The sequence below is a fragment of the Zasmidium cellare genome, assembly GCF_010093935.1.
Source record: "Zasmidium cellare ATCC 36951 unplaced genomic scaffold M409scaffold_63, whole genome shotgun sequence".
Lineage (NCBI taxonomy): Eukaryota > Fungi > Ascomycota > Dothideomycetes > Mycosphaerellales > Mycosphaerellaceae > Zasmidium > Zasmidium cellare.
The window spans coordinates 52,221-78,273 of NW_022987007.1; the positions used below are offsets into that span (position 1 = coordinate 52,221).

At 53.8% G+C, this 26,053-nt stretch overlaps 16 protein-coding genes across 16 annotated transcripts; 7 read left to right on the forward strand and 9 right to left on the reverse strand.

Moving 5' to 3' along the window:
• Positions 1 to 1,574: 1,574 nt before the first annotated feature.
• On the forward strand, positions 1,575 to 2,480 carry M409DRAFT_61011 (uncharacterized protein; the record flags this gene model as incomplete). Its single annotated transcript, XM_033814636.1, has 1 exon — positions 1,575 to 2,480. The coding sequence occupies one exon, from the start codon at positions 1,575 to 1,577 to the stop codon at positions 2,478 to 2,480; it is 906 nt and encodes a 301-aa protein (XP_033660074.1).
• A 1,006-nt stretch (positions 2,481 to 3,486) lies between these two features.
• On the forward strand, positions 3,487 to 3,933 carry M409DRAFT_71191 (uncharacterized protein; the record flags this gene model as incomplete). Its single annotated transcript, XM_033819065.1, has 1 exon — positions 3,487 to 3,933. The coding sequence occupies one exon, from the start codon at positions 3,487 to 3,489 to the stop codon at positions 3,931 to 3,933; it is 447 nt and encodes a 148-aa protein (XP_033660075.1).
• Positions 3,934 to 4,402: 469 nt separating this feature from the next.
• Positions 4,403 to 4,753, forward strand: M409DRAFT_61013 (uncharacterized protein; the record flags this gene model as incomplete). The annotated part of the gene is made up of 1 exon (XM_033814637.1): positions 4,403 to 4,753. One exon carries the CDS (start codon positions 4,403 to 4,405, stop codon positions 4,751 to 4,753), a length of 351 nt encoding a protein of 116 aa, XP_033660076.1.
• A 1,015-nt stretch (positions 4,754 to 5,768) lies between these two features.
• On the forward strand, positions 5,769 to 7,494 carry M409DRAFT_71192 (glycoside hydrolase family 30 protein; the record flags this gene model as incomplete). Its single annotated transcript, XM_033819066.1, has 4 exons — positions 5,769 to 5,805; positions 5,919 to 6,457; positions 6,532 to 6,811; positions 6,866 to 7,494. 4 exons carry the CDS (start codon positions 5,769 to 5,771, stop codon positions 7,492 to 7,494), a joined length of 1,485 nt encoding a protein of 494 aa, XP_033660077.1.
• Positions 7,495 to 8,631, reverse strand: M409DRAFT_71193 (uncharacterized protein; the record flags this gene model as incomplete). The annotated part of the gene is made up of 3 exons (XM_033819067.1): positions 7,495 to 8,322; positions 8,410 to 8,524; positions 8,597 to 8,631. The coding sequence occupies 3 exons, from the start codon at positions 8,629 to 8,631 to the stop codon at positions 7,495 to 7,497; spliced, it is 978 nt and encodes a 325-aa protein (XP_033660078.1).
• A 993-nt stretch (positions 8,632 to 9,624) lies between these two features.
• Positions 9,625 to 11,374, forward strand: M409DRAFT_71194 (uncharacterized protein; the record flags this gene model as incomplete). The annotated part of the gene is made up of 3 exons (XM_033819068.1): positions 9,625 to 9,666; positions 9,706 to 10,614; positions 10,667 to 11,374. 3 exons carry the CDS (start codon positions 9,625 to 9,627, stop codon positions 11,372 to 11,374), a joined length of 1,659 nt encoding a protein of 552 aa, XP_033660079.1.
• A 120-nt stretch (positions 11,375 to 11,494) lies between these two features.
• On the reverse strand, positions 11,495 to 12,513 carry M409DRAFT_30331 (uncharacterized protein; the record flags this gene model as incomplete). The annotated part of the gene is made up of 3 exons (XM_033809871.1): positions 11,495 to 11,605; positions 11,658 to 11,775; positions 11,834 to 12,513. The coding sequence occupies 3 exons, from the start codon at positions 12,511 to 12,513 to the stop codon at positions 11,495 to 11,497; spliced, it is 909 nt and encodes a 302-aa protein (XP_033660080.1).
• A 475-nt stretch (positions 12,514 to 12,988) lies between these two features.
• Positions 12,989 to 13,591, reverse strand: M409DRAFT_30332 (uncharacterized protein; the record flags this gene model as incomplete). The annotated part of the gene is made up of 1 exon (XM_033809872.1): positions 12,989 to 13,591. The coding sequence occupies one exon, from the start codon at positions 13,589 to 13,591 to the stop codon at positions 12,989 to 12,991; it is 603 nt and encodes a 200-aa protein (XP_033660081.1).
• A 237-nt stretch (positions 13,592 to 13,828) lies between these two features.
• M409DRAFT_30333 (uncharacterized protein) lies at positions 13,829 to 14,383 on the reverse strand (the record flags this gene model as incomplete). Its single annotated transcript, XM_033809873.1, has 1 exon — positions 13,829 to 14,383. One exon carries the CDS (start codon positions 14,381 to 14,383, stop codon positions 13,829 to 13,831), a length of 555 nt encoding a protein of 184 aa, XP_033660082.1.
• Positions 14,384 to 14,754: 371 nt separating this feature from the next.
• M409DRAFT_61017 (uncharacterized protein) lies at positions 14,755 to 16,149 on the forward strand (the record flags this gene model as incomplete). The annotated part of the gene is made up of 1 exon (XM_033814638.1): positions 14,755 to 16,149. One exon carries the CDS (start codon positions 14,755 to 14,757, stop codon positions 16,147 to 16,149), a length of 1,395 nt encoding a protein of 464 aa, XP_033660083.1.
• Positions 16,150 to 16,347: 198 nt separating this feature from the next.
• On the reverse strand, positions 16,348 to 17,601 carry M409DRAFT_30335 (uncharacterized protein; the record flags this gene model as incomplete). The annotated part of the gene is made up of 1 exon (XM_033809874.1): positions 16,348 to 17,601. One exon carries the CDS (start codon positions 17,599 to 17,601, stop codon positions 16,348 to 16,350), a length of 1,254 nt encoding a protein of 417 aa, XP_033660084.1.
• Positions 17,602 to 18,061: 460 nt separating this feature from the next.
• M409DRAFT_30336 (uncharacterized protein) lies at positions 18,062 to 18,940 on the reverse strand (the record flags this gene model as incomplete). Its single annotated transcript, XM_033809875.1, has 1 exon — positions 18,062 to 18,940. One exon carries the CDS (start codon positions 18,938 to 18,940, stop codon positions 18,062 to 18,064), a length of 879 nt encoding a protein of 292 aa, XP_033660085.1.
• A 967-nt stretch (positions 18,941 to 19,907) lies between these two features.
• On the reverse strand, positions 19,908 to 22,267 carry M409DRAFT_30337 (uncharacterized protein; the record flags this gene model as incomplete). The annotated part of the gene is made up of 5 exons (XM_033809876.1): positions 19,908 to 21,244; positions 21,298 to 21,437; positions 21,485 to 21,726; positions 21,775 to 21,983; positions 22,042 to 22,267. 5 exons carry the CDS (start codon positions 22,265 to 22,267, stop codon positions 19,908 to 19,910), a joined length of 2,154 nt encoding a protein of 717 aa, XP_033660086.1.
• Positions 22,268 to 22,501: 234 nt separating this feature from the next.
• Positions 22,502 to 23,200, reverse strand: M409DRAFT_30338 (uncharacterized protein; the record flags this gene model as incomplete). The annotated part of the gene is made up of 3 exons (XM_033809877.1): positions 22,502 to 22,526; positions 22,579 to 23,078; positions 23,138 to 23,200. 3 exons carry the CDS (start codon positions 23,198 to 23,200, stop codon positions 22,502 to 22,504), a joined length of 588 nt encoding a protein of 195 aa, XP_033660087.1.
• Positions 23,201 to 23,599: 399 nt separating this feature from the next.
• On the forward strand, positions 23,600 to 24,538 carry M409DRAFT_71197 (uncharacterized protein; the record flags this gene model as incomplete). The annotated part of the gene is made up of 1 exon (XM_033819069.1): positions 23,600 to 24,538. The coding sequence occupies one exon, from the start codon at positions 23,600 to 23,602 to the stop codon at positions 24,536 to 24,538; it is 939 nt and encodes a 312-aa protein (XP_033660088.1).
• Positions 24,539 to 24,696: 158 nt separating this feature from the next.
• On the reverse strand, positions 24,697 to 25,308 carry M409DRAFT_30340 (uncharacterized protein; the record flags this gene model as incomplete). The annotated part of the gene is made up of 1 exon (XM_033809878.1): positions 24,697 to 25,308. One exon carries the CDS (start codon positions 25,306 to 25,308, stop codon positions 24,697 to 24,699), a length of 612 nt encoding a protein of 203 aa, XP_033660089.1.
• Between the last annotated feature and the right edge of the window lie 745 nt (positions 25,309 to 26,053).

Below are 26,053 nucleotides of genomic sequence, written 5' to 3' on the forward strand. Positions count from 1 at the left end.
GTTGAGCATATAATTGAGGAGGTGGAAGGGAAATGATGATTCAGTTCACGCCAGCGATATGTGCGTCTGTTTGTCCTATGCGGAGAAGAGCTTTAGACCCATAACAGAGCGAAGGAGGAGAGGCGTAGACTGCATGTCTTGTGTCGAGGCGATGAGCATGAGATGTGTTGTGAAAGCAGATTTTCCGCTTGTCTCCTGCGTTCGTCGACAACATGCTGGAAGAGCACTGCCACGATCCGGGCTTCGGTAAGGCATTTCCTCTCGTGTTCGAGGTAGTCTTGAACGAGCGTCCTTCCCCGCAACAACTTCCACTCGCCGAATAACTATTCTGGAGCGGTCGGCGCGGCAGTGGCAATGTCGCTTGTCACTCTATCGACGAGTTTCCGTTGCTCGACCGTGGATAGGCCATCGCCAGAAGGACGGACTCTTCGGCGGAACTTTCCGATTTTTTTGATGTAGCTTTAAATTGCGGCATCTTGGAACGCAGCGTCTGGACTAAGCTCGGCTAGCTTCTGTTCACTATAGTGCAACGATAACTCTGCCTAGCGTGCCAGCTTGTCGCTATTGTCGTCGTCGGGACTATATATGTTGTCTTGCATAGCGGCCACCGTTGTATGTGGAGAGGAAGGTGCAAACTGCGGGAACTACGGCGGGAAAGAAAGCTGCTCTACAGCGCGCACGGGCCAAAATCTTCGTCGCGACGCTGATTTTGGCCCGTGCGCGATTGGACACTAGGAAAGTTCGCCGCTAGCCGCCCGCACGAATGAGGTTCTGGCAGGTTATATATCCGTTGCTGCTGATCCACCACACTCACACGCACGCATCGAGCAACGGAAATATAGATATACGTCGACTGCAACGCGGACAGTAGTTGCCTGTAAGCGACAATGGAACAACAGCCCGGAATTACTATTCTTCTGCTTAGGGATGCTGCAGCTTGGAGGTGCTGCCTCGACCACCTCGGGGTACGTCTATCTCCACGGCATGACCATCGTGCTGACGCTCTTAGTCATGTGACCTCACCAACATCGAATAGGAGGTGTGAAGGCGTGAGGTCGAAGCATGTGATCGAGGAAAGCCGGTGACGGGGGAAGTGAAGTCTGAACATCCACGTTCGTATTCACAACATAAACTCTAAAGATTGATACCTTAGATAAATTAAAACCATGAGAACGTAGTAAATATTCTGAATAGCTCTGAAGTGGTTCATCTTCACCTCCTCACCAACACGACAGAAGTGAAGTCGTGGCCATTCAATTCACTTGCTGCGCACTTACGACGCTTAACACAATGTGCAAGTGTCGTGTGACTCCTCCAGGCAGTATACATCGCGCTGTTCGTCCTCGCCATGATAGTGTTTTATTCGTCACCGAGTTCGAACGCAGTTGCCCAAGTTCCAAGACAGAGAAGTTCAGGAAATCGTCGACCACACCTCGAAGCTTTCCAACAGCAAAAACGACAACCCACATCCTCTGACGAAAGTGCATCTACTCTGAAAGTAGTATTGTATTCTTCGAGGAAAAGAGATTGCTAATATTCGATTCGACTTGACGTACCTTCCTCATCTGCACAAAATGGGTCTCCCTGGCAACGGGATGCCTCGCAACAACCACTCCAGAAACATTCGACATGACAGTCCGATGGGCACTGGCACCACATACAACGATCCCATCGACCTGGATGATCTTCCAGACCCGGTGCTACCAAGCTCATCGCATCGACCTCAGCCAGCAACCATGGCGCCGCGGCTGAAGCAGACCACGATCCAGCACCTGACGATCACCAAGGAGATCGGAGAGGCATCTAACACTGATCCCAGGCTCAAGCCAGATTACATCGAGTCCCTGCCTGCGCCGATTCCTGAGAGTCTGCCGAAGAATGACTTGAAGATCGAAGACGCATCCGACTCCGCCAAGACCATCATCATGAAGCGCATCGCCGTCATGGCCTCGGGTGTGAAGAACACTGACAGCGGCAGACCGCGAGCCCCAGAGCAGCGCAAGGCCTGCATCCAGAAACATCTGCCCTTCGTCAACCAATGCGTGTCAACTTTGGAGCCCGAGGACCAGATCGCCTGCATCGAGCAGTTCAACATCCAAGTCGTCTGGGAGCACAACAAAACGCTGATTGCGACGAAGCACGAGGTCGAGCTTGTCCCTTTCCCACCAGAGGCGGTCGCCAAGCTGCGTCAGACGTATTCACTGGTGCCAACCCCTCCGGCGATGATCTTCCAGCAAGCGGAGAGTCTCACTGCGTGGCCGGTTGAGTTCCAGCATCGTCTCCCGTTAGTTCGCAAGCAGCAGTTGGAGGATTTGGCGAGTGGTTATTCGCAGGTCAACCAGACGTGGGACAAGCGCATGAGGAAGGACTTTGTCGGCATGTGGGTGCGCCTGTGTTACACGCACAATGACCGTTTGACGGTGCTGGACCCGGACTATGTTGTTGTCGGTCTGGTCCGCGGCGAGGTGGGAGACGATTGAAAGGTGGAGGAGTGAAGATGTGGATGAAGAAGTGGATGAAGAAGTGGAGTGATGGTGGTGCTGCTTGTTATCGATGAGGCAGACTGAGCAAGAGATTCCAAGAGCGAAACAAGAGTAGAGGGTGGGAATGGACTTGCCTGCGGCCGAATCAATGTGCGAGGGAGACAAAGCAGATGTCTTTGGCGAAGGGAAGACGCATGAGCTTGCTGTAAGATAAGTTGCCGGTATCGAAAGGCCTGTGAAAGCAGCTGAAGACTGAAGAGTCTCTCACCATTTCCCCAAACTTCCCCGTGTTACTGTGAGACCTGTGCATGTGAATGGAGTCTGAACGAGACTTCGTGTTTCTGAAAGGCTGATCCATGTGATATGTTCCAGAAAAGGCGGGAGTTTAGCTCGTACTGAATGACTTTGAAACACGGCACAGCCTCTCTACGGCAACCCGTACACATGCTCTGCCGTGCGAGGAGAAGTTGATGGAGTGATGTCGTCCAAGACAAGCGAATGCTGCCAAGAGTGGATCCCTCGGGAGATTTAGCCGTGAGATGAAGTGACATGTGATTGGACAGCGATGTCGCGCAGAAAGACCTTGATCCTGCAGGATCATCAACAATATCAATGTTTGTTCCTCCTTCTTCCTCCTTTCAAACTCTTCGCCAGCGCCGATAATGCGTCTGAAAATGACCAGCCTCGAAGGCAAATGAATTTGCTCGCCGCAGCAAGACTGGTCTCGAGCACAGCCATGATGAAGTTCGGGCAGTCGGAGAATTGCTAAAATTACCCTCACGATCTACTAGCCAAGGGCCCTCTCGTATACCCAGCAGTCCCTTGCTTGCTCCAGTATTGATCCATGACGTCGAGCAGGGTGGTATAAAGTCTCCTGTCCTTCGCCTGATCATAGCAAAGTATCATCCCACACTCACTACTCTCAAATCCAGTCAAACAACAACAACAACTTCAGCATCCAACGCTACATTACTACAGCATAATCCTAATACATACAACAACAATGCTCTACTCCAACATCCTCGCCCTCGGCGCCGCAACTCTGGCCGCCGCCGCCCCAGTCGCGGAGAACACCCAAGACTACGCCTTCAACGTCACCAACTTCGTCTTCGGCTGCACCACCGGCTGCTACTGGTACCTGGACGTCTCCGTGGAGGGTGAAGGACCCCACCACCCCGCCGTCAACACGCCCGTCCACTGCGAGGGCGGTCTGGACGAGGACACCGACTACGTCCAGTGCGGCAACGTCAGCGACACCCAGGCCATCTACGCCTACATCGTCAAGGACACCAACGAGCTCAACCTGCAGTACGAGGTGCAGTACCCCGAGGAGACGGCCGTCTACCGCTACTACGGCCAGCAGACCGTCTACGCTGCCACCAGCGACCAGGCCGATCTCCAGGAGCCAAACTTCAAGGTTCTTGAGACTGAGACCACTGGTGTCGCTTAGAGATTCTGCACCGGAATTAGGGGTACACAGAGATGATTGTTGAAAGCATAGCGATGGATGGCATGGCATTTGTATACTTTCTCTAATATGTATGTACATTGGTACTTCAGGCATCCGACCCAATCAAGCCCCGCTGCAGCCTGAGGGCATTGGCGAATCCGAGCCGCATTCTCTCCACTTTTCAATGGCAAGATAAAAATGTCAACACACTGGCACGCCATCACTACTGAAGAATACCATACAGCATACTAACATTATCAAGCTTCGTCAAACCTGTAAGGCTGGCATGAAAGGTCCTTAACAATCACCAGCACGGATTGGTCATCACCCACGCCCTACTCAAGTCGCACAAGATACACAAGCAGCTACTCCAGCGCTCAAAAAGACTACACCTCATTCCAGAAAACAGAGGGAACGCCAATCTTCCAACAAAACAGATTCAACACCCATCCACCTTCCTCAAACCACAATGCCCATGACAGCAACCTGCCACTGCGGCTCCATCTCCATCACCGCCCCGCACCTCCCGGCCTACATCAACGACTGCCAATGCGGCGTCTGCCACCGCTACGGCGGCGCCTGGGGCTACTACACCGTGGACGAAGTCTCGATCGACCGGAGAGAGGGCGCCTCCACGAAGAAATACATCTGGGGCGATCGCGAGTGTGAGTTTCATTTTTGTGAGCAGTGTGGTGGGGTGGTGTTTTGGTGGCCGACGGAGAAGGGGTTGGCGAAGAGTCGCGAGATGGGGGTTAATACGAGGATGGTGGATCCTGGGTTGCTTTTGAGGGTTGAGAGGCGGTGGACGTTTGTGGATTGAAAAGGGTGGGTGATTGTTGTGGCGAGGGCGGTTGACTGCTGGGAGTTGGGGTTGAGGTTGGGTGGCGAAAGTGGGTGAGTGAAAGCGACTTGTGCGTGAGTGAGCTTCTCGCCCCTTGTGGGAGTTGGTAGCAGTGGCTAAAATGTCCGAACAGACGACGAGCCGACAGCCGCATCGTATCGTGGATGGGGATGATTCTTCGTGATTAAGCGCCTTCGATCTTCTTCACAATCTCATCGAATCGCTTCATTTTCTCAGCATACACCGATTTTCAAAACCGAGGTTTGTTCCACGGAGTCTATATACCCGCCATCACGACGAGCTAGCATTGAAGACTGATTTGTACATTGCATTGAGGTGCCACATCGTTCATCACACGAAGTTGAGGTTGGGTGGTGGTTGAAAATCAGCCCTGCAGCGGGCATCGCAACGCCCATGGTACAATGGATTGAATGTCTCACTGAAACCACACGCCGATCAATGCATACATCCGTTTGTTTACTGCGGACATTTAATCCTTCCGAACGACGCCCGCCATTTCTTCAGGGATCAAGTTCGAGATTCGAAGTTGGTGAATTTCTGCAGGATGCGAGATTCAAGCGCGAGGTATGGTTTGCGATACGTAGAATCTTGATGCGAGTAAGAACACACTTCGCGAATCAAGAGACTTTCCAGCAGTGTTTATCGAAACATTCTGTCGGTATTCAGGCCTCTCCTGTTCGGGAAACATCGCATTCCAGCAAACAGAATCCACTCAACTGCACGCCTCCAACCGCCCAATCTCGACGTCCGAGATGAAGACAGAACTGCCGAGATGGGTGCAGCCATGCCTCCAGAGGCGCTCGCAGGATGCAATGCAATACCGCTTGGGTCGGATAGATGTTCCACTTCCGTCGAGCTGCGAGGCTAGCACTGCACATAAGGAGTCAAACCACTGGGAGTGTGAAAAGGAGGTCGTGTGTGCTGGGAGGACATACGTCTAGACTCCATATGCCGAAAGACATGTATATCCCACATGTCTCCCACGTTCGTCGAAGATTCTGGTTCAGACGGTACATTCGTTGTCGTTTCACAATGCTCGCTTTGTACAGCAGAACAACAACAGCCTTACTAGCTTCATCATGTCTTTTCGAGTTGTCCACAGGCCAATCATCTGCACCGCCAGGTTACGCCTCCCCCCAAGCATCAGCCTACTGCACCTCCTCCGACCTAGTATACAAACTCACAACCATAACCGCCCCCACCCAAAACAAAACCAACACCACCACCACCACCACCACCACCACCACCACCACCACAACGCTCCAAACCTTTAACCTCACCATCGACGACACCCCGTCCGGCTACAAACAAACCCTCGACGGCTTCGGCGCCGCAATCACAGATGCGACCGTCATCACATTGAGCCAACTCTCCCCGACTGCCCTACAAAATCTCCTAACCACATTGATGACCCCCTCCGGAGCGAACTTCAGCCTGATGAGACATACCATCGGAGCGTCGGATCTCTCGCCTGAGCCTTATACATACGATGATAATGGACCGGATCCTTCGTTGTCGAATTTTACGTTGACCAGTCAAGGGACCGCTATGGCGGATTTGCTCGCGAGGATGAAGGGGAAGAATGAGGCGTTCTACGTCGTGGGCTCGCCGTGGAGTGCGCCGGGGTGGATGAAGAAGAATCGACGGGTTGTTGGGGATGTCGTGAGTCTTACCATCATCAACAGCACATTCGATATGTTGGTTGGTGGTGACGATGCTGATATATCCCTCCACAGACAAACAACAACCTCCAAGACGGCTACCTCAACAGCGGCGAGACGGACTACTCCGCCTCCTTCGCGCAGTACTTCGTCAAGTACATCCAAGCTTTCGCGAGTTTAGGCGTGGCGGTGGATGCGATTACGCTGCAGAATGAACCGCTGAATAGTCAGGCTGGGTATCCCACGATGTATATGTATGATTATGAGCAGGGGGGGTTGATTAGGAATTTCGTGGGGCCGGCGTTGGCTGCTGCGGGTCTGGGGACGAGGGTTTGGGCGTATGATCATAATACGGGTATTCTTCTCCCCTACACCCTCTCCATCTCGAGACTAACTTTGTGTGGCCAAGACGTCCCCTCCTACCCCCAAACCGTCCTCAATACCGCCTCCTCATACGTCAACACCATTGCCTGGCACTGCTATGCCGGAGACGTCGACTGGTCCGTCCTGACGGCCTTCCGGGCCAACAACATCAACGCCACTCCCAACCTCAAGCAGTACATGACCGAATGCTGGACGCCCGCAACCGACTCATCCAACTGGTTCCAAGCCGCCAACTTCACCATCGGCCCCCTGCAGAACTGGGCGAATGGAGTCATCGCGTGGACCCTCGCGGCGAACTCGACGGATGGTCCGCATTTGTCGACGGGCGGTTGTACGAGTTGCCAGGGGTTGGTGAGGATCAACGACGATGGGACGTATACGTTGAATCTTGCGTATTATCTCATGGCGCAGTTTAGTAGGTTCATGCCGAAAGGGGCGGTCGTGTTGAGCACCAAGGGGAGCAGTCCGACGAGTCATAAACCAGGACTGCAGGCCGTGGCGAGTTTGAATCCGGATGGGACGAGGACGGTGGTCATGATGAATACGTTGACGAGTGCGGTGTTTGTGAGGTTGCAGACGGGGAGTGGGCAGATGTGGAGTGGGAGTTTGCCCAAGTCGTCGGTTGTTACGTGGGTCTTGCCGCCTGTTGGTTGATCAACTGCTCGATCCCAACTTCCTCGCCTGCGTGTCCAGTTGCTTTCGATGCGATTCGAGCACGGGATCAGCCATTTCAGCCAGGATGCGTTGCAACCTTTCGGTCAGGAACTGCTTCGGATTGCAAGCATGATGATCGTCGCCTTTCCTCTCGGGCTGTCCGATGTCGTGGATCACGAGGTTCATCAGAGTTCGGTATAGACCGACGACACTATCCTGCACGTTCTCGACATCTGGGATCGGCCACAGACCAGCTCTTGTCATGCAGAAGACTATCGAGCCGAGGATCATGGATTCGCAGCGATGTGGTCCCATGTATGAGGCGTGCTTGCACCAGCGCGGCTTTTCGTCAACGGTCGTGAGGATTTCGGTGAGATTGCGGATGAGGTCGAGCATGGCGAAGATGGTCTGTTCGCGGATTCTCTGAATTCGGTCTGCAAGAACGATGTTAACGTAATGAAACTGGCAGTTGCTGGATGGAAAGTACATACCAATCAGATCCGGAAAAACTTCGAGCTCACTCATGACATCCTCAGTCGTGTAAAGACCAGAGGACTCCATGACGATTCTCCTCGCAGTCAGTCCAAAGGATCGTCTCTGGCCAAGCTCGAGATCGATCCACAGCATCTTGAACATGTGCATCTCGTCGTCTGCCTTGGGTTCGCGAAGCGACGCTATCCACTGGGAGATCCATGGTTTGAGGAGCAAGGTGGCGTCGTAGTAGTGGGTGAGCTTGGTGAGATTGAATAAATTGTCGATTGACAGCTCGTTGGGAACCTTTTGCGTGTAGCCATGAGCGATGTAGAGGAACAGTTCGAAGGATGCAGGCTCATCTTCCGGTAAGTTTACCACTCACTGCTCGGTGCCGCTGGCCATCGACTCGCCAAAGAAGCCGTAGAGCATTCGCTCCAAGACTGGGGATATTCGTGAGAGGGTCCTTGAGCAGACGAGGAAGTTCTTCTTCACGGTGTCGGGATTTGATGAGCCGATTCGAAGGGTTAAATCGCCGCGCTGGTCGATAGTGACAACGCTGGTAGTTTGTTCCGGGTGAGACAATAGATCGGCCCGGGCATCATCGAGTTTGATCTTTTTCAATTCCAACAAGGTAGCATTTTCTTTTTCGGATTGGCAAGACATAGCAAGTCGTGAGATGGGAGGCCAGTGGCGTGTCCTTAAACCGCTGCGTTGGCTTTGATGCTAAACGGGAGCTGCGACGGAAAGAGCGTACAGAGGTCAGTAGACGCATGGCAGTATGAATATTCTTCAGAGACCCAAAAGTATCATGCAGGGGCCCATAGCCAAGCTTCAACCAACACATTTTTAGAGCGGCGAGGCGTGGTATGGAGAGCTTGGCGGTGTTGCTGCTTGGCTCATTCGTGTTGCGCTGGAGAGCGCGCGGAACCCGTAGGCTTGGCGATGAGGCTCAGCCGCTGCTCGGCCTCAACGAATATATCAGTCGACTCGGCAGTAGCACTCGATTCGTGCAGAGAGGTCGGTTGCTGAGTTCATGGCCTGAGGGACAGATGGTTCGGTACAATCGCTTCGCTCCGAGGCCTCGTCTACACCCAGCTCCGGCAAAAATGGTCCCATGGCCTTGTCCCCGTCCGATACCTACATTGAACCTCTGCAGGTTTCTGTTACATGAACCGCCATATACATACTCGTACACCAACGAATGGAAAGTGGCGTTTGGATCTCGCCACTCGCGAAAGAAGGCGAGAAGATTTCATCGTGAGAACTTCGGCTAAGGTGGTGTGAGGAATTTGGTTGAAAAGCATTGCCGAGGCCACGCCATTCAGGTCCTTCAAGGCGGTATATGGTAGCAGATGCTGCCATCACCTCAACCTCTACAGGTGTAAAGAAGAAGAGGGAAAAGAGACACCGTGTGTTTGGGGAAGAGATGTTGTTCAGAAACCGCCTCCTTTCTGATTGGCGGAACAAGCGAGAAACCTTGCCAAACAACCTCAAGGTTTCGGCCTCACGCGCGGCATCCCTTGAATCCATCAGCAGTCGCCGACTGCATCTCAGCTAAGAAATGACTAACCACGCATCCCATCTCACCCGGGACCTCACCTCCCTCCGCTGCCCATCGTGGAGACCTCCTCCAAATCCGTCGAGCTGGAGGACATCATGCGTCGGGGTTCGGATGAGCGCGACGAGCCGAATGACGGCGTCCACGAGCCGTTGATCGGACAGCAGCATCATATCCAGGATGAGGATTCGCCCGAAGACAGCAGCAGACATTCACCCACATCAAACATCTCCTGGCGCAATGCAGGCCCTGTCCTTCGCTCTCTCACCCTTTCCGCTTGCATCTCCGGACTACTCTTCGGCTTCGACACGGGCGTCATCTCCTCCACTCTCGTGTCTATTGGTTCCGACCTTTCCAACCGCCCGCTGACAACACCGGACAAAAGCATCGTGACAGCAATCACTTCACTCCTGGCTTTGATCTCTGCGCCAATGACCGGCTTCTTCGCAGACCGATATGGCCGGAAAAGCGTCATCCTTGTCCCCGCACTGCTCTTCGTGTTTGGTGCCGTGATCCAGGCCGTGGCGACGTATGTCTGGACTATGGTATTGGGGAGGGCTTTGGTGGGAGCTGCGGTGGGGATTGCGAGTGGAGCGGTGCCGTTGTACATCACGGAGCTGGCACCGGCGGAATTGAGAGGGAGGCTGGTGACGGTGCAGTCGCTATTCATCACGGGTGGGCAAGTCGTAGCATACGTGCTGGGATGGATCTTTGCCAGGTTGCCGCATGGGTGGCGGTTGATGGTGGGAGTCGGTGCTGTGCCGGCAGTGGTGCAGCTTGTACTTCTCATAAGAATGCCTGAGACACCAAGATGGCTACTGCAGACGGGACAAGATGAGCGGGCGAGAGATGTGCTGATCAAAGTGCACGAGGGCGTGCCTGAGAAAGATCGTGCCAGAATTGTGCAGAGTGTGCTTCTCAGTGTACAAGCTGAAATCACCGCCGAAGACAAGACAAACGCAAGAAACGACAGCGACAGCTCCAGCGGTGTCCGCGACGCCATGAAAGAACTCATCAGCATCCCAGGAAACCGCCGAGCCCTCACAATCGCCTGTATGCTGCAAGGCCTGCAACAACTCTGCGGATTCGTGAGTTTCCTCTCATCTCACTTACTAATCCACCTACTGACATTTTCAACAGAACTCCCTCATGTACTTCTCCGCTACCATCTTCGCCCTCGTAGGCTTCACCTCCCCGATCCTCGCCTCCCTCAGCATCGCCTTCACAAACTTCCTCCTCACCCTCGTCGCCTTCGCCTGGATCGACATCGTCGGGCGTCGCAACATCCTGCTCCGCTCGATCCCATTCATGGTCCTCGGTCTACTTCTCTGCAGTCTGGCGTTCTCCTTCGTCAGCATCGAGCCCGCCCGCGACGCTGCTCTCATCTACGACGCTGGAGACGGGATCTGGAGCTGGATGTTGATCGCGAGCATGGTTCTCTACGTTGCTGCGTACGCCGTGGGACTGGGCTGTGTGCCCTGGCAGCAGAGTGAACTCTTTCCCTTGCGAGTCCGCAGCCTAGGATCTGGTCTTGCGACGGCAACGAACTGGAGCAGCAACTTCATCATCGGCATGACCTTCCTCCCCATGATGAACTTCCTCACGCCGAGCATCACTTTCATGTGTTATGCTGTGGTTTGCGTTGTTGGGTGGGTGGCGATTTGGAGGATCTATCCTGAGACGGCCGGGTTGGAGCTGGAAGATATCGGTGAATTGCTGAAAGATGGATGGAGTGTACAGAAGAGTGTGGAGGGTTTCAGGGAAAGACAGCGTGTGTTGGATGAGATGGAAGGGCGTTCGAGAAGATCGTGGAGCATTTCGAGTGGGAGGATGTCGAGAGAGACGTGAATCTTTTCTAAGTTGATCTAGATTGTGAGTATGCTGTCATTGTAAATACCAGTTCGCATAGACCTTCGATTCGTGTCACATCACTCTTACTCTACTCGAGACGCTTTTCGCCTTGGTCATCTAGTAGCTGAACTTGAACCCGCCATTCGCACAGATGACACTTCCCGTACACCAAGCACTATCCGGCGTGCACAGCATCGCAACCACTCCCGCAACCTCGTGGTCGTACGCCTACATCGCAAGTCAGTCTCAATCACCACATCCAAGACAACATCTCACTCACCGGCCTCCCACCCGCCACCTCCGCATTCTCCACCAAATCCTGCCTATCCACCTCCGGCCTTATCGCCGCCAAAGGCGTATTCCTCGTCCAGTGGCTCATCGCCTGCTGGAATTCCGTACTACAGAACCAAGCACATTAGCAAAGTCTCACCATCTCAAAGCAGGGAAAATACATACGTCGTACTCCCATACATATCCGTCGCCACCGGCCCCGGATTCACACAATTCACCGTCGCGCGCTCACTCAGCTCCCTCGCCCACGTCCTCGTCATCGCCTCCAACGCCGCCTTCGTGCCCCCATAGATCCCATCGCCCTCGAACCCCAGACTCGAACTCACAGAACTAAGATTCACGATCCGTCCACTGCGGTCGTGGGGGAGGTAGGGTAATGCGGCTTTCATGAGGAGGAGCGGTCCGCGGACGTTGACGTTGTACAGCCGGGCGAATTCGTCGATCGTGCAGTCCTGGAGGGGGGATTTGGAGGCGACGCCGGCGTTTTGGATCAGGATGTCCAGTTGGAAGTGTTTCGTCTTCGGGTGCGTGAAGTGATTCCTCGCCACATCGACGATATACGCGGGGCCGTTCTCGCTGCCCATGTCGGCTTGCACGGGGAGGCATTGGATGGAGTGGGTGGTTTGGAGGTGCGTGGCGAGGTCAGTGGTTTTGGTGAGGGAGCCGTCCGAGGTGTAGTTCAGGATGAGGTTGCAGCCTTTGCTGGCGAGGTTGTGGCAGATGGCGGCGCCGATGCCGCGGGAGGCGCCTGTTACGATGGCGAGTTTGCCTTGTAGGAGGCGGGGTTGGTTGGATGGGGGGAGGTTCGTGAAGGAGGTGGCGCGCGTGTGGTCGGGGCGGGACATTTTGGTTGGATTGAAATGGTGGTTTGTGTTTTTGGAGAGGATGGAGGAAGTGAAGTTGTTAGTGATGGACTGCAATTGGGAGGGGTGTGTTTGTTTGCTGCAAGGTCCAAACTCAAACAAGTGGGGACCTTGACCTCACCCCTGTCTTGAGATTGAATGTTGCAAGAGCATTCTTTTTTCTACGAAAGCTATGAGTACACAACATGCTCCATCGCCATGAGATCCAGGACGATGATCTGAGCCCAACCAAGCCGAGTGAGTAGTCGTTGCCGACCACGATCACAGTCTTCAGGGTTTGCGTGAAGCCACGCTCAGAATGCGTCGTGCAGCATCATTCCAAGCACGCAACATTGGCAACTTCTTTCCACTCGCATAGCGCCCGTCGCTGATATGCAAGTGCCCGCAGTGTCGATGCGGCCATATACCAATCCCATGTCCTTTCCCGTCGTGTCTCTGGTCGTCCTGAATCTTCGTCCTATCCTCCCCGCTCCTCATCGACTCCTTCGCTTCCCTGAATCTCTTGCACCTGCCCATGCCGGGGCAATCTTGGTGGGTCTTCGCTCTGTAATCTTCCACTTCCCTCGTCGCTCTTCGAATCCTCTTGATTTCCCTCAACGTCCTCGATCTCTTGCTTCTTCTGATCCATGATCTGATTCACCTGGAGAGTGAACTCATTGATGATACTGCGGATATCCTTGTTTGCGCCAAGATAATCATCCAGAAAGACGCCACTTTTCTTCGCTTTTGTGAAAATTCGCAAAAGTGCCCCAAGAGACGGCACATCGGCGACAGTACGTGGGTTGGTATGGTCGCACGAACAGGCCCGACATCTGACGTTCCAAATTGGATAGAGGTCGAAGGTGATGGTCATCTCATCGAGAGATACCACGTTACTGATATTCTCGACAGCCGCCCGCAATCGAGCGTCCGCTGCCAGGCACATGTCCTCCCTGATTTCATGCGAAAAGTGCAGTACTTTGAGGTGACGAAGACGACGTGGCGAAGTGACGCTTGCGAATGTCTCAAGTGCATCTGAGCTGCGAAAGTTGAACTTGTTGTCACCGTAAAAGATTGGCATAGTCTCGAACGCAAATTGCTTGCAAGTAAGAGCAATGTCCAGGACGCTTCTCATGAAGCCAATCCTGAAGTAGCCATCACTTGTACACTCGGGACTGCATTCTTCGAATGTACATCCTTGGTTTGCTGACCGCTCGTACATTCGTCCATGGGCCAATTTCAGTTCCTTTGCGCGGTAGGCGCGTGTGACCTCAATCGCTGGCCCAGGAAACACCAGCAGCATGTCATATATGCGGTTTCAAAGCTCTGCTGGTAGATTCAGAAAACGAAACACGCCTTTGCGATCCTGCTGAGGCTCAATCCACCGGTGAAGAAATGACCGAGCGTCTCTGACATCAACGGTCCACATGCCTTCCGCGTAAGTGAGTGGAACTTGGTAGTCCTCGAAGAGGTCCATGAAGCTGGAGTTGATGATATTAAGGCACTGGTATGGTCCGAATTCCTGGAAATCCCTCTTCGAATAGATCGCCTTCAGTATCCCGTCTGCTACACCTTTCTTGTAGAACGGAAATGTTTCCAAAATCCATTCGAGAATATTTTCAAGAGAAGTCCACTCGATGTCACAGTCTTCTGTGTCGTGGCTGATGATAGCCATAACAACAAGCTCTGCGTAAAAGAAAGGCGGCGGCTCGTCGTGGCGGTGAGGAGCAATGCACTTCTGGATGTCGTCCTTCAGTGGCTTGCGGGCAATGCGGATGGCGTCGCGATCGGCCTGTCCTTGTAACGAAAGGTCCGAGGCGGAGCTGATGCAGGCACGAGCGGTATGGTCCAGATCGGTGCCTGGAGTCGCCATCGCGAAATGGAGATGTCGTCGTTCCGTCCCTGTGGGTGTTGCGCGTCTTGCGGGCGAAAGAGGTTGTGGTCCAGGGCCAGTGATGGCAACTTGTGTGGTGGAGGAAGTCTGAAGAAGATGAACCTGCCGAAAGCTTGACAATTGACAAGCCCGTGCTGCTCAGTGCGCGACGTGATTAGTCAACGCACTAGCGAGTGAATGTGTTTGAAAAGCAAACGGGAAGCGCAAACGCCGCCGCATCTAATGACTCTCGCGTTCGCGACAGTCGAGGGTGTGCACGAAAGAAGATATATCAGGCCTGGGTATTAAAGAAGTTCGAGGCTTTCACATGCAAGATTGCACGCGCAGGCTGACTCATTGCTGGCCATCACATGCGGCGCACTGACCAGGCGCTAAGCGCGCTCCAGTCTGCAACTCCAAACTTTGCACTTCAAGGCTCTTTCTATTCAACAACACCACGCGACATCAAAAAGAGTCTGCAGCACACTCTCATCTCCTCGGCAACACTGCCCACAGCGATGTCTGCGACAGACGCCACGGCTCACACAGACCACGACGACCAACTTGAGGCCCGCCGCGAAGCAAAGCCAAGGACGCTCCTTGAGACCCGCCTCAATTTGAAGCAGCAGATCGACGCTCTCGTCGCTACCCATCAGAATGACCAGCCGCCACCGTTCACCTCTCCCGAGCTCATCATCATGGCCATTATCGTCAGCAAGAATGAGTTCTGCAACAAACACGAAATCTTAGACTGGGTCGAAGACACTTTTCCCTATTGGGCGAAGCTGGCGAGGAATGGTGAGACAACTGGCAACGAAGACCACGCTGCCTTCCGCCCTGGAGACGATGCGGTACACTACATGGAGCAAGAATTTCTGGATACTTTGAGAGCCCATGAGCTCCCACTAAATCAGAACTCGTCTCACTACGCCGTGAGGACCGACGCCGCCCAGATCTTCCTCAGGCGCTGGCTGGATCCTCCGCGCAAGGGCACCTTCCATTTCCTCGATCTTCCCGCCGAGCTTCGCAATCGCATCTACGAGTTGGTGCTCATCTTCCCTAACTCCAGAATCGAGCTACGCAGAGGCATAGGATCCCATGGTCCGATCGATTTGTTTGCCACGGAGCGGGACACAGCTGGCACCGGAACTGAAGGCCAGCATCCCATTCTCAAGCCTAACGAAATCCTCAACATCGCACTCGTCAATCGACAGTTGGCTAAGGAAACGATCCCGATATTCTACGGTGCAAATCAGTTATCCTTCAGCCAAGGCTCCGCCATTGCCAGCTTCGTCAAGATCACCTCACCTCGGCGGCTGCGTCTCATCAAGCAAATCGAAATCTCAGTCGATGTCTACCGCACCTACCAACCCGTTCACTGGCGGGAGCCAGACCAAGAGATGGGATCCACCATCGAAGCCCTAAGCAAAGCCATTCCATCTCTACCGACTCTGACATTCAAGATCAATGGTACGAGGTGGCAGTACGATTCCCGGCTTGAGCCTCGGATGGGTTTCATAGCCAGCCAGTGGAGCTCATTCGATAAATACTCTTCGCTCCGTGCGATTACCAAGCTGGCGGTCCAGACGAAGAAGTGCATAATCCTCTTCAACTATGAGCACCAAGCCCGACATGAATACATGAAGGCCATCCAAGAGCCGGTGGTGGAAGAGCTGAAGCGGCTCAAAGGGGAAGCAGGAAGTGTGAGAGTCACTGATGCGGATGGGCGTTGTGTTGTGGTCGAGGAAGGAGACAAGCAAGCATAGATGGCATCTCCAGGGCTTGGAGATGTCAAAGAAACCTCATCTTCATCAATTACTTGTTGAGTATCAGATCAGCAAGATCAAGCAGTCGAAGACGGTTGGTCTACGGCCATCAGCTGTGATTGAAACCACATACCATTGCCAGCTTCCTTCATTCAGTCCACTCCAGTCTCCGTCTTGTCCCTCCTTCACTGCCCTCCATCACGTTGGCTCCTCCTTGATGCTCTCCGCATCTCCACGCATCTCCTCCGTCTCACCACGCATCCTCTCCACCTCATCAGTAATGAACTTCTCCACCTCCACAACCAAGTCTGATCGGGCATTCCGTGCAGCAAAGACGCTCACAACCTTTGCCTTGGATGCAAGCTTTGCCAAAGAATAGAGAGACTGTGCTACCTCGAGCATCTGTGACACACTCTCGTATCTACGAATAGGTGGGTCTTGGGGTCTCCTCTTCACGGGATTGCTGCTGACCTCGATGTTCAGCAGGTCCAGAGAAACGTGTCTGTGGAGGACTTCGTATGCTGTTTTTAGTTCACGGTCGTGTGCACGATTAATATTCGATGAGGCGCTGATTCGAAAACGCCCTTTTTTGACAAGCTTCAGGCGGCGAGGGGATGTTTGTCTCAGGAAGAGCTCCATCGATATCAGCGATGAGAAGTCGAAAGTATTTTCGCCGTAGAAGATGGAGAGTGCTTCCGAAGCCGTCTGATTGCAGGCTACGGTGATGGAGAGAACAGTCTTGAGGTCATCCATCGGGACTTCACCTTTGCTAGCACTTTGAGCCCGTGCGTGGCTCTCGAAGTCTCTGGCAGTAGCGTTCAGGCCCATGTCTCGGTGCCATGTCTCACAGCCTACTCGTATTGTGTGGCCCGGGAAGATGAGCAACATCTCATACACTCGATTCCGCGATTCGGCGGCGAGATCAAGGAATCGAAATGCACCCTTCCTCGCAGGCTCAAGTCGGTGTCGTAGAAAGATTCGAGCTGCGTTGACGTCCGTGGTCCACGCATTTCGGTACATTCCAGAGGCGAGTGGGACATCGTACGCCTTGAACACTTTGTCGAAGTCTGGACGTACGAGCGCAAGGCTCGTGGTGACGTTCCAGGGACGGGGATCGTTCACGTAAATACTGTTGAGCATCGCGTCGATCAGATCCGTCTTGTAAACTGGGAAAGTATCATGGATCCACCTCAAAATGTCCCTTCTCCCTGAATACTCGTTCTCGTTGTCAATAATAGCCATCAAAGTCAGCTCGGCGGCTGTGAAGTTCGGGTCGTCTCGGAAAGTGGTAATGAGCTTCCGGATCTCTCGTCTCAGGGGTTTGCGAGCTTCTTGCAGGGCATCGAGTCTCTCCTGTTCCTGCTTCTGCAACGGGCGGGCAGGTGGCTTGAGGAGGGGCCTTGGAGTGGTCACGGGAGGCATGGGCGTGTTCGTTGTGGCTGGGGTCGACATTGCTTGCAGATGGCTCGTCGAAAGTTGCGAGGAGAACGGGGTCGAGAGGAAGTAGCACCAGATTGAAAGTCTTCAGAGAACAGAGACGAGCACAGAACGCTGAAGACTGAAGGTAGGTGAAGGAGAGCAACTTAATAAAAACTTAAAAGCACAGTCAACAGGCCTCAGTATCTCATTCAAGACGATTGCTGCCGTCAAGTCAGCAAATACGTTGAACAAGGGAGAGAGTCAGAGAAAGGCCGAGATCACTAAGAAGACTTACCAAGCTTTTCCATACCGCAAGACAGACGCCTGTAAGACAAAGAATGCAGGTCGAAACATAGCCCAACCATCCAAGAAGCACCCATCTCGTTTTCCATCGGCTCGCACGTCATGTCCTCAATGACACTGACTGATATCTTTTTTTGTTTGAAGGCGGCAGCATCTTCTCCCACGCCCATCTCCTCTCGAATCCTCAATCTCACTGCACCACGCAACTCCTCTTCGACTTCCGACCCTGCTTGTCCCGAGTTTCGTCGAGCTCTTCCCCTCCTTTCTCTTCTCCGTCGGCTTCTAAGACGACTGGAACTTCTTGATCTTGTTGAATTTCCTGGACCCGCTGAGTATACTGAATCTCTAGAGCATCGTTGTGCACCGAATGTCCTTCCCCAGGTTCTTCGACCTCTTGAATGCGTTCAGCCCTCTCGACCTTGAGCCGCTCTACTTCCTTCAAAAGTAGCGCTTTTGCCGAGTCGGAGAGACTATCCCAGTCCGGATATATATGGTATTCGTAGGGCTCGAACTTGTCACAGAACTCCAGCTCCTTGGCTTTGGCTGCGAGTGGTGCGAGCGCAGTGAGGTATGGGGCGTCAGGCGCGGCAAGCGGTGGAACAACGCTGTCATTGCAGCAGTCCCTTACCAGATAGTAGCCGCCTATGATGATGGTAATCTTCTCAAGGTTCGCCACGCTGGCTATGGCGGCGACGGCAGAGCTCAGGGGCCCAGTCTGATCAGTGCAGCAGCTCCCGCGAATCTCAGCCACCACTTCCACTTTTTTGAGGTGTCTCATATGTTCCATGCTCGTGATCAGCGTGAAGTTCACCAAATCGTCTGCTCCGTAGAATTTGAGAGTGTTCGCGCCGTAGAAAACAGGCGCCGCTTCGGTTTGCATCTTCCTGGACAGACTCATCTTACTCAGGAATTGCTCAGGAGTACCAATCAGATGATACCCCATGAGCTCATACTCCCAGCAAGAGTGACTGAATTCCCCGATGTCTCGATGACGTCCAAGTAACTCGACTCCCGGCTTCCCTAGATCAACGCCGAGCACTACGACGGGCTCCGAGACAACAAGCGACATGTGGTAAATTCGATTGCGTAGCTCGGGTGGTAACCTGAAGAATGGGAAGACTCCTTTTCGCTCGGGCTCAAGCCATCGCGAAAGGTAAAGTCGAGCGTGCCTAGGCTTCACAGTCCACTGGTTGATTTCGTAATCCAGGAGTGGCAGGTAATAATGGGCACTGACATCGCAATAGTCGACCGTTTTCTCGTTGAAGGATAGAACTTTCTTCGTATTGGGAAATGTTTTGAGGATCCAACTGGTGATTTGGCGCTCGGAGGGTTATTCCTTGTCGCTGTCGACTATCGCCATGACCATCAGTTCGCCATGTGAGAATGGCAGTAACTCGACGTTGCGATGGGCGGCAACGAGCTCGCGAATGTCGTTCCTCAGTGATTCGCGCTTTTTGAGAGTGGCTTTACAGGCATCTTGGCCTTCGGAATTGGCATCTGAGAAGTCGTCCTGATGGTCTCCACGGTCGGTAGCGGCAATGGCGAGAGCCATAGCTGTAGAAGTCGGGGATGTGAAGGTCTTGATGATGATAAGAAGTAATGGAATTCCGAAGGGTGTGCTGGTCTGCGAGTGCGAGGTGGTTATGTTGTGTTGAGAGGATGGAAGAAGGAAGAAGGTCAGTGGCTTAGAAGTGGTGAAGTGAAGGTGGTCGATGCGCAGTACCTGCCCGCACTGGCCAGAAGAGCTGCGGGTGAAGATGGCTTGTGAGCATGTGATGATGCTCGAATTGGATTGTGAAGTCGCCGGATTTACCTGCGCACTCGAACTGCTTGCACGATTAGCATGAACTATTTTACTCAATCAATGGGAGTGAAACAGTGTTGGAAAGATTGTAGAAATATGCTCGAGGACATAGATGAGCGTGAATTTCTAAAGATTATGAGCAGAGATCAGCAAGGATGTACATCATCAAACAGCGTCCAACACCCGGAAGCGCACTTCTTCACCTGCCGTTCAAATGAGAGGGAACACATCATCATCGTCGCTGAACGGGTCTCCTCGCACCGGCAAACGAAGGTCCATAACGTAAACGGTCGTTGGTGGACGCAAAGTCTTGGCGGGCATGAATGTTGTGCGATGGTGCGGCACCGCGAGCACCTGGGATCATGGACAGTTGTGAATCTTGTGAAGCTATGGGTACCGCTCGCGACCTGCTCGGCGGCAAAGTGAGTCTGCCATGCTGAACGTCTTCCATGGGCTGCCTTGGCGGCTGAAGTGGTGTCATGTCATGACGCTGGTAGACTCTTTCTGAGAATGAATGTGCTTGAGAGCTCGAGGCTGGACCAAGTTGGGATGGCGCGGCGTATTGGTGGTGGCCTCGAGGCAAGCTGGAGCGCATGTGGGCCTGAGACCCAAACGCTGAAGGGGGCGGCATTTCCCTGCTTTGGTAGGAAGGCTGGATCGGAGCTCGAGGCGTTGATAGGACTGGCCTGCCCATGGTACCTTCTCTCGTAGGCGGGGGATATGGCTTTTGCACGATCGAACCTAGAGCGAGAGAGCGTTGAATTGCGTCTGATCTCTGTTGCAGTCCTCGACTGGCGAAGAACGGACTTGCCGCAGGGCCAGCCACCGGCTCAAGCGGTTTGCGCAGGGAGGGCGTGCTCAGAATCTGGCTCTGGCGTGCAATGGGTCGAGGGCGTGGTACAGATGGATCGTTGGAAGGGCTGTATGCCTGCCGCATATGCTGCTGCGGCCCTCTGCCGCTTTCGAAATATATGTTGCTGAAGTTGGAAATCTGTGAAGCGTGGGTCTCAGGCGGCGGGAAGCGATCTGTCTCGACTTGCAGTATGTCGTAGATCTGGTCATTGGTTCGACGCGCAGGCACAGACATCAAGTCGGGTGGGGTTTTCTGTGCAGGTCCTGAAGGATCGTGGCGATCGAGAAAGCCACGACGAGGGTCCTGAGATGGTGCTGCACGCTCAAAGCCTCTGACGCGAGGAGGAGCTTGGGTCACTCTCAGCGGTAAGGCGCGGTGGTCATGGTACTCTCCGCGGTGAGCATTTGTGGATGGGTGAGCCTCGTACTCATCTGCCATCGTGACGTCTGCCTGAGTACCATGCCAACGGCCGTCTTCGTAAACCTGTACCGGTAGTTGCGAGGATTGATGTCGGCGAGGTTGTGTCTGCTCGGGTCGACGATTAGGCATAGGCGGTGGCTGAGCTGGCCGGCTTTTGTGAAGTGGAGGCGGCATGAGTTCACGACTGTCGTTTCTCTGTAGTCGAGCATGATTCTCCTTGTCGTGGTCGACCTCTTCATCTGCGTAATCGCCGTGTACGGTAGGATGCTTGCGCTTGCACGAGGAGGATGAAGCAGCTAGGAAGAGTCAGCTTCTTGGAACGCGCCTGGACAGCAAAGGATGATCATACCCAGGGTGGCGGATCTGGTCTTCTGTTTGGCTGGCTGGGGAGCGTGCTTCAGGTTGTTGTCGTTCTGATAAAAGGCGTACTGAGCATCTGGGACTTGATATCCAAGCTCGAGCAACTGCCCTCGCATGACTGCGATATCCCTGCTCTGGTCAGCGAAGCTCAAACTTCCAGACAAGACCGCACTCACTCAGACATCTTCGTCACCATCTTCATATAGTGATCAATCATTGCCTTTCGCTGCTCCCAACCGTTCAGTCTCGTCTCCTTCTGCTCCAAGTCCGCGATTCGTTTGTTCAATTCTGCGTCTTGCGTCCGCCACTGTTTCCGTTCCTTCGATAGAGTGTGCTCCATTGCGTGGCGTTTCTTCTCTGCGACCTTCCAGGATTTGGTAACCATCTTCGCATAGCGGACGAGATGGCTGTACTGAAACTGTGAAGGTGTCAGAGCAGTTCCAACGAGCGTTGAGCACCCACATACCCGCATGGCATCCAAAGCAGGATCGCTTGAGTCCAGCTTCATCGGCGGTACACGCAGATAGCTGTCAGGCACCGTCTCATCGTATTCGCCTTTGCCGAGACCTCGGATGGCGTAGAGACTTCGTTTCTCCTCGTGCCCGGGCTTTCGCTCGCTCACGCATATCGGACATGCTGCCTTCGGAGGCTCATGCTTGCTGTGGAATGGAGCACCTGATGCACTTCTCGTCAGCCTCGTTCCCGTTCTCCCATTCTTAGTGGCTGAACTCACCACCGCCCTCCAAATGCTTGCCGCAAAAGACATGTGAGCAATCCGCTATCCAGAGCTTCGGGATGATGGCGCTCTCATCTCCGGAGCTGGAGAGCGCATGTACTTTGTCCTTGTCGGCGTAGATCTCAGAGACTGTCGCTTGGCAGATGCCACAGCTGAAGATGATTTCTTCAATAGAGATGTCGAAGTCGTTGGGGCTGGTATTTGAGTTCTGTCGCGCCGCCATGGCGCTTGTGGGTGAGCGTATGGAATGAAGAGAGAATGAGAGTGTGAGAAAGATGGGATGAAGTCCGCAACGCGCCAAGGCTTCATCAAGGCAGTCGCGCCTTCCATGCTCTTGCCGTCTTGACCTACTGCGGAGACTCACAGGGCAGTCACGAAAGAAGCAGGACTTGACGGATGATGTATCGATTTGCATCTGTACAAAAGAAATGCAGACTCAACGCTCCACGTATCCTATCTATATGAACGTCCGGCATGGGTATCTGTAGCACATTAGCAATGTCCAGTCCAATCTCTTTCCACAAGTATACATACTCTCCACCGTAAGTCTGCTCCTTCTCATCGTTCAACTGATACCTCTTGCCCGTAGGATGCCTCGTCGTAGGCAAAGGCGGCAGTCCATCCGGTCCAAGCACCCCCTTGGCCAGGCCAGTATTCTTCTGAAAGTATGTGCTCAATCCTCGCTGTCCCTCCTCCTTGACCTCCACGAGCTGCGTCTTGCCCGCGTCTCCCAGCTTCAACACATCATCCCTCGGCGCCGCGGCCGAGCCCACCGTCAACAATCCCACCACGTCTGGCTGTGTCACGACCGACAGCTTGGGGTATGATCTCCGCGTGTCGCGCTTCCAGTAAGGGTTCTCGGCGATGTCGCCTGCGGGCACGGTGACGGGGTCGTCGTATTCTTTGGGGTCGTTGCCGCCCGGGGGAGGATTACGGAACTGAGGATTGAGAGGGATACCGGAAGAGCGGCCGGGATCAATGGCGAGCCATCTGTGGACGGTGTTCCAGATGCCGGCGGGCTGGACGGTGTATTTCTGCTTGTTGTTAGTATCCTAAGCTGTGGTCGGAGAGGTGGTTTACGGGGAGCGCGCACGTTGAGCTGAGTGGCCTTGTTCAGAGCCGACTTTGCGGCATTCTTTGCGCCCGCCGTCGCCATTCTGGGAGGTGTTCTTGGTGGAGAGGAGAGGTCGATGTCGCTGGTTGCTGCGAGGTTGCTCGCCGTCCAATGGCTGTCGTGATGATTGAAGGAGTTTGCCAAGACACCTCGGCTGGACTTGCCCTCTGACCGAGAGACTTCACCTTCAACAGCTTCAATGTCTCGAGATATCGACCTATACAAGAAAGCTGATCATATGACAAATTGTCATCTTACGCAGGCCAGGAAGCATAATGAATGGCCTGAAACACTCAACCATCCTCTCATGAATCGAGGCACATCTGGACATCAAACCAGTCTGGAACAAGCTCAATCGCGAGGAGCATCTCGGAGAACGTCTCGAAGATAGCATCTCGATCGAACGACAACACATCTCGAAAAATGCCAACCGAAGAAGAAATGGCAACCCGAATTCAAACCTTTCGCACCCTCCTCCCAGACCTCACAACCTCCCTAACCCAATTCCAACAATCCCCCTCCAAATTCCGCATCCTCAAAACCCTCACCTCGACCTCCTCCTCCTCACCCAATGATCCCACCCCACCAAAACCCTCCTCCTCCGACTCCCCCAAAACCCTCTTCATCCTCGACTCCTCCTTCAACCCCCCCTCAATCGCCCACAAAACCCTTGCCCTCTCCGTCCTGGAAAAACCCTACACCGCCAAATCCCCCTCCCCGCACCGCCTCCTACTCCTCTTCGCGGTGATGAACGCAGACAAAGCGCCCTCGCCCGCGGCCTTCGAGCAGCGTCTGGCCATGATGACCGTCTTCGCGCGAGATCTCCTGGATACGGTCGAGGATTCGACAACAGATCCGGAGTACATCCCGGTTCCGATCGACATCGGCGTCACGAAAGCGCCTTACTACACGGATAAATCCGCGGCGATTGAGGACGAGGGGACGGAGTGGTATCCGGATCGACCGAAACATGTCCATCTGGTGGGGTTTGATACGTTGACGAGGTTGTTTAATGCGAAGTATTATCAAAAATTTGATCCGCCTTTCTCGGCATTGGAATCTTACTTCGGCAAGAGGCATCGGTTCCGGGTGACGATGAGGCCGGACGATGAGTATGGGAGTGTGGAGGATCAGGAGAGTTTTGTGAGGAAGTTGGCTGGTGGAGGGATGGAGGGTGATGGGGCGAAGAGGGAGTGGGCGGGGTTGGTGGAGTTGGTGCCGCCGAATCCGGAGGCGGGTGTGAGTAGTACGAAGATTCGGAGGGCAGCGAAGGAGGGGGATTGGGAGACTGTGGGAAGTTTGTGTACGCCTGGGGTTACGGAGTGGGTTAGGAGGGAAAGGTTGTATGAGGAGGATGATCGGGGGGCGAAGATGGCCTGATCTAATGAGTCAAGAGGGATGCTTGGAATGTAAGGATTGTCATGACCGCTATGTGGTTACAGCTAATGTACAGCAGATGAACCTCCTCAAATCCTCGCTATGCAACATAATATGTCCCTTCCATGCTATGCTCCCAAGATCATCATATCGTGAGGCATTTACACGTACTGCCAAGCAGAAGGAGTCGAATCGTCAAGCTGAACAACCCTCCAGGTGAATCCAAGACATCCCTCGCCGGCATTGCTGCCCTCCACACGGCTCGCAGCCCAGATGCCGTAGCCAGAGTTGAAGTCATCAACGGGGCAAGCCAACCAGTCATTACCCTCGAACTGGAAGCGGGCATCGTACACAATCGAGAAACCATCGTAGAGCGCCGGGCCGCTGGTAGCAGCGCTGTGGGCCTGAGTGAACTTGAGCTGACCAGCGAGCTGGCCCGTCGCCTCATCGCCCTCGGTAACGTAGACCTGCTGGCCGCCGGGGACGGTCGTGGAGAGGGAGAGCGTGCCCTGGCCGTTGAGGTAGCCGAAGATGGTCTGGTTGGTGTTGGCGGTCTCGCAGGCGGAGCTGGCGGCGCTGTCCTCGGGGCAGTGGGTAGTGGTGTTCTTGCCGATGTAGAAGGCCTGGCTGTTGGCGTTGATGCTGCCGAAGTGGATGGGGCTGGCGGAGCGGAGGGCCATGCCGCTGAAGCGGAGGGGCTCAGAGGTGCCGGCTTGGGGTGCTGGGAGGGCGGCGGCCGTGGCGGCGAGGGCGAAGGCGATGGCGGACTTCATGTTGGCGGTGGTGTGAAGTGTTGAGTTGGGTTTGGTTTGATTTGGTAGTTTTGTTCTCTTGATTGATGCTGTTGCTGGATGATGAACAAGAACCCATTGACGGTACTTACACTCTCCTTATATCCCCTCTCGCCATGCCCATGTCAAGCCTAAAGCATGACGTCGAGCTACCCTCGCATCCCAGCGCATGCATTGTCTCACGCCTCGGTCGGTGCCATCAACACGAGGTCAGTGATGTGACACAACACCACCACTATACCAATTGTCTTGGCGATGATGTTACAGGGTGGCAATACTACCGCACGGGGCCACCGGCGGCTTTGTAGCGCAGAAAGAGCGGGCAGCATCATCCGGCAGAGCGGAGACGGCACTGGTGATCCTTCGTATTGACATAGCAGTGGCTCTTGGGTGTCTACAGTCAAACCTCCTTATAGCGATACTGCATATAACGATATCCTTGCTATAGCGATACTGCTAGCTGTCACTAACTTTCCTACTGTAAAATATCGTTCTTCCTGCCTATACCTATATAACGATCGTATCTTAGATTTGCTTACTAAACTATCGTTATAGATATACCTCCGAGGACCGTATTTTTAGAGGTAGAGAAGCTCGCACTACGCTAGTAGTATTAAGACTACCCTTTACTTATATAAAAGGAGCTCTATACTTAGTTTAAAAGCTAGTTTAATAAGCCTATCCGATAAGTAATAGTCTCTAAGATCCTTAGTACCCGATACTATTA